The sequence below is a fragment of the Apium graveolens genome, chromosome 3, assembly GCF_009905375.1.
Source record: "Apium graveolens cultivar Ventura chromosome 3, ASM990537v1, whole genome shotgun sequence".
NCBI lineage: Eukaryota > Viridiplantae > Streptophyta > Magnoliopsida > Apiales > Apiaceae > Apium > Apium graveolens.
In genome coordinates, this window is record NC_133649.1 from 15,818,705 (window position 1) to 15,830,082 (window position 11,378).

An 11,378-nucleotide genomic window follows, 5' to 3' on the forward strand; every position below is an offset into this window, starting at 1 on the left:
TTTAATTTCCAAAAATTAAATCCTTTAATTAATAATATTAAGAACTTTTCTTAATTAATTTATAATCAATTAAATTTCATTTAATCAATTATTAAATTTGCCAATTAATTATTTATTTCACAAATAAATAATTATTTAGCCATTATTAATTAATTCCTCCACCCTTAAATCATTCTCTTTTTATGGTGTGACCCTGTAGGTTCAATATTAAGCCGGTAGTAGAAATAAATAATAATAAAACTATTTTATCATTATTTATATAAATTCTCTAATTTATTAAATATAATTAATTAATTAATCACATTTATTCTACATCGTGAGGGATACTTCTCAGCATATCGCGACTATCCGGATAATATGAATTCACTGCTTAGAATACCAAGAATCTATTCAGTGACTAGTTACCGTACAATAAACTCCTTCTACCCTACAATGTTCCGATTAAATACAAGGCATGGATCTCGTGTCAAGCCTATCTAATTCAATCACTTGCTTACCATTTACTATGCGTAGTTCTATGCAAATTAGAAACTCCTTTCTAATTTCATTCACTCTGGCCAGAGATTCCTGAACTAGCATAAGTGGATCAGCCTTGAACATTCGCTTCCTTCACTGGAAGGGGTAGATCCTTTATCGATCATACACTATCTTCGTGTACAAATTCCTATACCCAGTAGAGCCCTAATAATTGTCCCTGGAGACTAAGAACTAAACCAAAGCATAGTTCAGTGTACACAAGATGACTATGATGACCTCAAGTCTAAGGATACTTGTACAACTATCACTATATGAACAACTGCTGACACGTGAGTGAACTCCATCAGTTTTTCAGCTGTGCGAGTCATGTTCAGTGAACTTATTTTATAATAAGCACCTACATACTAGCTATAGTGTCACCACACAAATGTCTATGAGAACAGACATCCTTCATAATGAAGCAAGCATAGTATGTACCGATCTTTACGGATTATTAATTACCAGTTAGTAATCCTATGACCAAGAACTATTTAAGTTTAGAGTTATCATCTTTTTAGGTCTCACTATTATGATCTCATCATAATCCATAAAAAGTTTTACTCTAAACTATGGTATATCTTATTTAAACACTTAAATAAATAAAGCCCGTAATAAAACAAAACAAGTCTTTATTAATATCAATGAAATCAAAACAGATTACATAAAAGTTATTCCTAAATCCTAATACATGATTGGACTTAGGACATATTCCTTTCAATCTCCCACTTGTACTAAAGCCAATCATTCTGGTATCTAATACCCATCTTGTCTTTATGACGATCAAAGTGACTTTCATAAAGTAGCTTTGTGAGTGGGTCTGCTATGTTGTTATGTGTGTCAACTCTAATACAATACAAGAAATGTTACCGCGCTCCCACTAACCCTTTTGTAGACCCATGGTTCATCTTTGTTTTTGATAAAATCAAACTCTTTGATTGTCTCATCAAAACGAATGTTCCATTTTTCGAGAAGCTTGCTTTAAACCACATATTGTTCGCAGTAGCTTACACACTAGGTTTTCATTTCCCTTAGAAAGAAAACCATCTGGCTAATTGCCAGATCTCATAGTCGTAGTAAGCAGCAATCGCAAGCAAAATCCGAACTGATTTTAACAGGGCTACAAGTTAAAGGTTTCATCAAAGTCAATCCATTGCCTTTGTTTGAATCATTTGCCACAAGCATGGCCTTATAGGTCTCTACCTGGCCATATGCTATAATCTATCTTTTGTATACCGTATACATAGATTCCATTCTGGATTTCATGGCACTATGCCATTTCTCTGAGTCAACACTACTCATAGTCTCATTATAGGTCACAGGGTCGTCATCATCAATAATCGACAACTCATTGTCATTCTCAATGATAAGGCCATAATACCTCTCAGGTTGGCGAGACACTCTCCCTGACCTATGAATGGGCTGTTCCACAAAAGGTTGTTCAGTCAGAACAGGTGTTTCCACTTGATCCATAGTAGTTTGTGCTTCTTGAACTTCATCAAGTTCAATTTTGCTCCCACTGTTTCCTTCAAGGATAAACTCCTTTTCCAAGAAGGTAGCATGTCTGGATACAAACACCCGATGATCGGTGTAAAATTAATACCCTAAAGTCTCTTTAGGATATCCCACAAAACTACATTTTACGGATCGATATTCCAGCTTATCTGGGTCAACTTACTTGACATAAGCTGGACATCCCCAAATCTTAACGTGTTTAAGACTCGGTTTCCTTTCTTTCCATATCTCATACGGAGTTTGAGGAACAGATTTGGAAAGCACCTTATTCAGTAAATATGCTGAGGTTTCCAATGCATAACCCCATAGGAATACTGGAAGATTTGCATAGCTCATCATGGACCGAACTATGTCTAACAAAGTTCGATTTCTCCTTTCAGATACCAATCAGGAGGAGTCCACTGGGAGACTATACCATTTACTTTGAGATAATCTAGAAACACTCCATTAAAGTATTCACCACCTCGATCTAATCGAAGAATTATAATACTATGTTTGGTTTGTTTTTCCACTTCATACTTATACTCTTTGAACTTTTCAAAGGCTTCAGACTTGTGTTTCATCAAACACATATCTGAATCTAGATCTATTATCCATGAAAGTAATGAAGTATGAAAATCCACCCATGGCTTGCGTAGACATTGGTCCACATACATCTGTGTGTACCATATCTAGCAAATTTGCAGACCTCTCTCCATGTCTACTAAATGGAGACTGCAGTGCCACAACGAAGTGAGATTTTCATCATCCCTTTTCTTTTATTAGTTTGTTCAATCTGAAGTAAATTATGTCACATATATACAGACCATTATTTAAAGCACCACGTCCATAAAGAATATTATCTCTAAGAATAGAACATTCATTATTCTCAATAATAAATGAAAATCCATCCAAGTCTAACATGGGAATAGAAATAATATTCCTCACAATCGAGGGAACAAAATAACAATTATTTCAAACAATAGTCTTGCCCGTAGGCCTATGTAAATGAAATGATTCTACATCTTCAGCAGCAACTCTTGCTCCATTTCCATCAGTAGAATCACCTCATCTTCCTCAAGAGTCCTACTTCTCCTTGGTCCCTGCAACAATTGCAGATTTGAGAACCACGGGTGGTATCTAATACCCAAGTAAAAATTTGATTTAATGACATATTCACTTCTATCATGAACATACCTGAATCAGAAGCGGTAGTCTCACTACCCTTCTTCTTCAATTCTGCAAGGTAAACCTTGCAGTTCCTCTTCTAGTGCCCCACCTTGTTACAGTGAAAGCAAACAACTTTGCTCTTGGGGTCTTCAGCTTTTGGTGGAACCGGCGTTTTCTCACCTACTTTCTTCTTCTTGGAAGAGTTCCTCTTCCTTTTCTTAGGATTGGAACCTTCACCAATTAGAAGAACAGAAATCTTCTTAGGGGGAAAATTTGATTCCGCAGTCTTCAACATGTTGTGGAGTTCAGGCAGGCTGACATCCAACTTATTCATGTGAAAGTTCACAACAAACTGCGAGAACGAACTCGGAAGCGATTGCAAGACCAAGTCTTGGCTCAGCTCCCCATCCATGGTAAAACCAAGTTGTCCAAGACGTTCAATCAAATTGATCATCTTAAGTACATGGTCATTTACAGATGATCCCTCAGACATCCTACAACCGAACAGCTCCTTCGATATCTCATATCGAGCTGTTCTCCCTGCCACATCATACAACTCTTGTAGATGCATGAGGATAGTGTGAGCATCCATATGCTCATGTTGTTTCTGTAGCTCAATGTTCATGGAAGCTAGCATGATGCATTGAGCAACATTTGCATCATCTATCCACTTACGATACACAACATGTTCATCATTATGTGCATCACTCGCAGGTTCAGTAGACTTAGGTGAGTCAATCACGTATTCCAGCTTCTCAATCCTGAGAACAATTCTCAAGTTTCGAAGCCAGTCAGCATAATTAGGACCAGTCAATTTATGAGCATCTAGTATGCTCCTGAGTGATAGTGCAGAAGACATAATGTATATTGTAAATCTGTAAATGATAAACACATAACAACACTTAGCAAATATTCGATTTCATTTTAAAAACACTATATGAATCGGGTCTTTATTCATAAGTGGCTCCCACTAGTTTTTCTAATTTATTCAACCCTTTACGTGAAAAATTAAGCATTCATAATGCTAGTGGGAATAGGGATCCTACATTCCATTACACAACCCCGGCTGTGGCACGAAACGCCATGTAATGTTCAATAGGCAGACAACTCTTGTCAATTACATCTTATGTTATTCCCTAATCAAACTTTAGCCTCTTGAATAATTGAGTCACGGCTGTGGCACGACAAACTCAATATTCTAAGTCAGATCTAACCCAACATTCCGTACAATTGAATCAGTCCCCAAAGGCCCACGGCTCTGGCACGTAACGACCTTTAGATTCTTATTCAATGTACACATCTCTATGTAATAGACAAGTATTTCTTATTTCGAAATCAAAGCCCTCGGCTGTGGCACGAAACGACAATGATTCAAAAATAAGAACTACTTTCTACCATGTTGGAAGGCTATGACCGACACAAGCCCGTTGTATCATTGGCCAATTACTACCTGATATTATTTAATTTTAGAGAGATTATATTACGTTACAATCATAATCATATTATAAAGAAATTCTTCCTTTTAAATTAAATATTTCAAATCAATAATCAATAATCAGATGATTCCCAGATCGGGTGGAGCATTGTCAAGAGGCGTCACTTAATAACCCTTTCTTACAGATAGAAATCTGTTGTTGATAGAATCATCTTTTCTCTCATATCAAAAATTCATATTCAATTATGTGTTTTATAAACACAAGAATCGCATGATTGTATTCATAATATCATTACTAAGGTTATGAAACAATTTCACTATACTAGGTTGTCTAACAAACGCCTTATGTTTATTTAAGTTCACCTAAATCTATCATCGCATGATAAACTAAGCATATATCACATATATCAACATGAATAAATATCAAGGTAGGTATGTTACATCATCTAGCACATTAGTCTAAGCATTATACATCTCTATGTATCACATGAAGCATTTAAAATCAATTCAAACGATCAAAAACAACTTTAAAACACTTCATGGAATATAAACAGTTCAAAACTTTTATATAAACTAAAATTGATCACTCCATTAGATCCGTCTCGAAAAAACGAATCCAACGGTATATTGCACGCCTAAAACGGAGTTACGAAACTCCCAGAAAATCAATTTTAAAATCAACAGACGGGTTGTAACGCATTACAGAAACGCGTTACAAGCCCTGTAACGCATTCCGGTGATGCGTTACACCCCTTTTAAGCCATTAAAGGGTGTAACGCATTCCGTGAATGCGCCACAGGTGTGTAACGCATTCCCGGAATGCGTGACACCTCTATTTTTTTTTATTCTTTTTCAGCAGCCGCCGCCCATGGAATTTCGTGCCGCCAGACATGTTCCCTCTGTCTTTTCCCCGTGCAGCACAGACAGCAACAGCAGAAGTACAGCAGATTTATATATATACTTACTAACAATTAATATATATATATGATTATTTAATTACGAATTTAATTGTAAGAACTTCAAAAATTCATAATAAAAAATCTATACATCATAAAATTATGAAAAAAATACCCAGACGATCTACAACACTTGTAGAACCTAGATCAACATTCAAAATTATTCTGAGAAACGATTTCTCATCAGACAAAATTAATCCATGATATAACTTGTAAAAATCATAATTAATTCATACAAGCACATAAAATTCTGAAATTTTTACCACAGATCTATATGCATACAACCTATGCTTTGATACCAATGTTGGATTTTTAACGCAGCGGGGGCATGACAAAACACTTTTACACATATAAAATCCAAATAAAAGCATACAGATCATGAATAAAAATTCGAGGGATCGAATCTAACCTTTTAAATTAATTCAGAGACAACGATCAGAGATCCTTAGCAGTTGCTCCTCAAGTGTGAAGCACTCCACCGGTATCTACCAAGAAAACGATGTTAAGGAGGAAGAAGGAGGTGGGGAGAATTGGGTTTTCCAAACTTTTTGGGTTTTCGGGTTAGAATAAAATTAGGGTCTATAATAGTGTATTTATAGGCAAAATTTTCAGCTGAAATTTTCCCATAAATATTATTATTATTATCCCATTTATTATTCTCATTAATAATTAAAACACCTTTTAATCATTAATCATTTTTCTAAACACTTTAGAAATAATTGTCTCTCTTGATTTAATTTCCAAAAAATAAATCCTTTAATTAATAATATTAAGAACTTTTCTTAATTAATTTATAATCAATTAAATCTCATTTAATCAATTATTAAATTTGCCAATTAATTATTTATTTCACAAATAAATAATTATTTAGCCATTATTAATTAATTCCTCCACCCTTAAATCATTCTCTTTTTATGGTGTGACCCTGTAGGTTCAATATTAAGCCGGTATTAGAAATAAATAATAATAAAACTATTTTATCATTATTTATATAAATTCTCTAATTTATTAAATATGATTAATTAATTAATCACATTTATTCTACATCGTGAGGGATACTTCTCAGCATATCGTGACTATCCGGATAATATGAATTCACTGCTTAGAATACCAAGAACCTATTCAGTGAATAGTTACCGTACAATAAACTTCTTCTACCCTACAATGTTCCGATTAAATACAAGGCATGGATCTCGTGTCAAGCCTATCTAATTTAATCACTTGCTTACCATTTACTATGCGTAGTTCTATGCAAATTAGAAACTCCTTTCTAATTTCATTCACTCTGGCCAGAAATTCCTGAACTAGCATAAGTGGATCAGCCTTGAACATTCGCTTCCTTCACTGGAAGGGGTAGATCCTTTATTGATCATACACTATCTTCGTGTACAAATTCCTATACCCAGTAGAGCCCTAATAATTGTCCCTGGAGACTAAGAACTAAACCAAAGCATAGTTCAGTGTACACAAGATGACTATGATGACCTCAAGTCTGAGGATACTTGTACAACTATCACTATGTGAACAACTGCTGACACGTGAGTGAACTCCATCAGTTGTTCAGCTGTGCGAGTCATGTTCAGTGAACTTATTTTATAATAAGCACCTACATACTAGCTATAGTGTCACCACACAAATGTCTATGAGAACAGACATCCTTCATAATGAAGCAAGCATAGTATGTACCGATCTTTGCGGATTATTAATTACCAGTTAGTAATCCTATGACCGGGAACTATTTAAGTTTAGAGTTATCATCTTTTTAGGTCTCACTATTATGATCTCATCATAATCCATAAAAAGTTTTACTCTAAACTATGGTATATCTTATTTAAACACTTAAATAGATAAAGCCCGTAATAAAACAAAACAAGTCTTTATTAATATCAATGAAATCAAAACAGATTACATAAAAGTTATTCCTAAATCCTAATACATGATTGGACTTAGGACATATTCCTTTCAGTTCTCGCCATAGTTGTCGTTATGCTTCCCCACAAATGTTTCGTGACTCAATCTGCCTTAACAAGATGCCTACGTACCTTGCTGCGTGTCAAGGATCAAGTCAGAAATGTAGTTCTGATTTGTGGGGTGAGGCCCCTTGTATAGATGTTGGGAGTCCTTGAATTGTACTAGGGTTAGGAGACTTGATGGACAAGTGTCAGAATTAGAATGGACTTTGGAGTCCTACAATGCAGGAAGTTGATTCCTTATACTATGAGATTTCTTGGAGGCCAATTTTCAAGAAATTGTATCCTTATTTGAAGTTTATCATCACCTGATTTATCCATTATTAACCAATTACGAAATTAATTAATATACAGGATTTTTGGGTCTTTTCTAATGGGCTTAACTGTCAGCCCAATTATGGTATAATTAATGCGATATTAATTACGCAATCATGATTTATTTTATTCGCTATCAATAATTATAATAAAATATTAAATAATATCTTAATTAAAATAAATTCAATTTTTACACCGATTAATTTTAATTTGGCAGATAAATCGATTATGTTCAATTCGCGGGTTTTACAACAAATAATTGATACTTTTGTATGTTTAATATTTTACATATTTTATAAATTATAATTTTAAGTAAATTACCCACACATGTATTTTAATGTTTAATCTAAATCTTCGGATGTGTTATTTTGGTTGGTTTAAAATTAAAAATCGAAACATGATTAAAAATTGATTTTTGAAATGTGAATCCCTTATCAAAACAAGTTGTCAATAAATCATAAAAATCGATTTGAACAGATTAAATCGATATATTTTGACGGTTCGGAGAAATCTTGCTCCGTCATAGTATAATCTCAAACACGTCATAGTTATAGTCTCAAACTAAACCGTAACCTAATCATTCAAAATTCAATAATTTGAAGAAAAGATCTTAGGTTTTAATTTTAAAATTTAAATTTAAAGTTGATGTACGAGGAATTGTGAGAAGATGAGATACACAAATACAATATCGCGCTTAAATAGAAGCGTAAATGAATATCAAGCCCAGCCCAACATAAAGCCCAAACAAACCCAACACACTATATAATCCCCCTTACCATTTTCTAGGGTTTAGAGAGCCACAAAACAGAGAGTGAGCGAAGCGGCGCAAACATCAAACAGGTAAACAAAAGATGGTGAAGTTTCTAAAGCCAAACAAAGCCGTCATCGTCCTAAACGGCCGTTTCGCCGGCCGTAAGGCCGTCATCATCCGCGCCTTCGACGAAGGCACACGTGACCGTCCTTACGGCCACTGCCTCGTCGCCGGCATCTCAAAGTACCCTAAAAAGGTGATTCGGAAGGACTCTGCCAAAAAGACGGCGAAAAAGTCACGCGTCAAGGCGTTTATCAAGCTGGTGAATTACAATCACATCATGCCTACTAGGTACACTCTGGACGTGGATCTCAAGGATGTTGTCACGCCTGATTGTCTTGCGTCAAGGGATAAGAAGGTGACTGCTGCCAAGGCGACCAAGGCCAAGCTTGAGGAGAGGTTCAAGACTGGGAAAAACCGTTGGTTCTTTACTAAGCTTAGGTTTTAAACTTCAGTTTCGTGTTGTTTCAAATTCGTGTTGGATTTTAAGTTTTATTGGATAATGTTGTGTAATGTTTTGGATTTATATGTCGATGTAGTTTTGAATTTGTTGCGAAAGATATGTCGACGTTTACTTGTTATTGTTGATGCGGAATTGGTTTATCATTAGTTATTGCCGTGTTACTTGTTTTTGTTTTTGTTTATGTTTATGCTTACTTGTTATTGCTATTTAGATGCTGATGTGGAAAATGGAAATGTAGCTGAATTTGATTAGTTTAAGTGGTTGAGCAGTTTGGATTAGGGACTTTATGATGGGGATATGTGATAATTTATGGAAGCTGTTCTTTGTTGAAAGTATCTTTTGACGTTGATCAGGGTTGTTAGTTGTAACTCTTTCATTCTTATGAAGTTAAGTCATAGATATTTCATTTGATTTATGTTTATGATGAATTTGATTGATGCTAGGTGTGTTTTTGGCATGTTAAATTGATGACTAGTTGTATGTAATTGTACTTGTGTATGTAAATGTTTGTAGAAATGAAATGTGGTAAGAGTAGTATTAGGAAGAAATGTGAAGAAATGAAATTAGGTGAGGGTTAAATAATGAAGAAATGTGAAGAATACTGGACGCATTTTGATGATTTTACTTGTGTTCAGTTTGGTAGATATGATGAGCTGATTTTATATTAATGATGGGATTAGTGAAAAGTTGTGAGAGAATTTGAAGAAGATTGGAAGCGGGCTGGAAAATGAATTAAGTTAGAATATTAGGTATGGTAGTTAATGAGTATTATAAACTTGCAAGTGAAAAACATGTCAGGGAACACTTTTTGATTAGATTTGGGAAATTGTATGTGATAACTAATATTAAGAAACATCTGTAAACCGATAAAGTTAAAGTTTATGAATTAAGCAAAAGAATGTATTACCATCCATAAGTGTCTGCAAATGTAGTTTGTATTATGTTTGGTTCTAGCATCATTTATTGTATATAAGAGTCACTTAATAGGGGAAACAAGTAAATTATTGTTGATGCCATTGATAGCTGGGGGTATTCTGGGTTCGTAGTAAAGGGGTATTTATGGGCTGGAGAATTTATATGATTGTTTTTGTGTGTCATTTGTATACTTTTTTGTACAAGGTAATTGTACTACATTTTTTTTATTGTTGTATTGTTGTGGTAGTGCTTGATGACTAACTTGTTTGATATTTGCTGGTTGTATGTTTTATTATTGTTATTGATTTGTTGAAGCCGCGGGAACTGTAGCAGGCTATATCCTGCATGTTTTTATGAAGTTTTAGTTGGTTTACTTGATTGTGTAGACAAACAAGTTGATCTGTTTTGACATTGGGGAAATTTCATCATGAACTGCAAATAGGATCAAATACTTCTTGCATATTGTTTGGACTGGTCTTCTGCATGATTAGTAAAGTTAAATTTCCATATATTATATGTATGCAGATATTTTCCACTATAGATCTTGCTGTATATCCTTTCCTTCACTGGTGTCGGTCTTGCGTTGTCTTTTGGAACGTAATTGCTAGTATTCCAGCTCATTTAATATAGGAGAATTTATAGGTAAATAATAGTTTTATGTAAATTGTTTAATTTAACATGTACTATCATTTACCAAGTAAAAATGCAAGATAGTACAAGTAATTCTATGAGCATAAAGTCAGAATATTTAATGTATGTGTACAATTTTGATTTACTAAAGGTTTAGCAAGACTAATGCTTTCACCAACATTTGAATGAGACGAGTATGTCCAAACTAACAGTGTATCCATCATCAGACCAAGAACCTTGAGCACTATAACAAGTAAACAATCCTCCCAAGATATAAAACGAGAAAATTACCAAGATAACTGGACTAACCTAGGTGTTCTTTTCTCGTAAGATATAATCTGCGCTTTTAAGGAGGTGAGTATGTTCGTATAAAGCATACAAAAGCAGTAGCAACTTAACTAAGAGCCAGAGGATGTGTAATTTCAAAATGAACTCCAAATATGTTTCCACCGAGCAAGTTTCACATTTTTGATATATCTCTCCATTCAAATTATGCTAACTAAACATTTTGTACCCAACTTGAGAATCATTTTGGATATTCAAAAAACTCGCTTTCAGGAGAAATTTCCTAGGAGGTGTACTTGTGTTTATCCTTTTTCATTCTCTCAGTAAAAGTATTTGGGAGAAAGATTAACAGAAATATTGTATTATCTCTTCTCCTGTCTGCTTTAAAACCCCAGGCGCAAAAGTGCTTATCGAAATCGGA

General features: G+C 34.4%; 1 protein-coding gene across 1 annotated transcript; it reads left to right on the plus strand.

Moving 5' to 3' along the window:
• The first annotated feature begins 8,634 nt into the window (after positions 1-8,634).
• LOC141711813 (large ribosomal subunit protein eL27-like) lies at positions 8,635-9,273 on the plus strand. Its single transcript, XM_074514494.1, has one exon. The coding sequence runs from the start codon at positions 8,705-8,707 to the stop codon at positions 9,110-9,112; it is 408 nt and encodes a 135-aa protein (XP_074370595.1). The 5' UTR covers positions 8,635-8,704; the 3' UTR covers positions 9,113-9,273.
• Positions 9,274-11,378: the final 2,105 nt, after the last annotated feature.

Coding starts and splice junctions, on each gene's coding strand:
- LOC141711813 (XM_074514494.1), top strand. CDS start 8,705: ATGGTGAAGTTTCTAAAGCCAAACAAAGCCGTCATCGTCCTAAACGGC.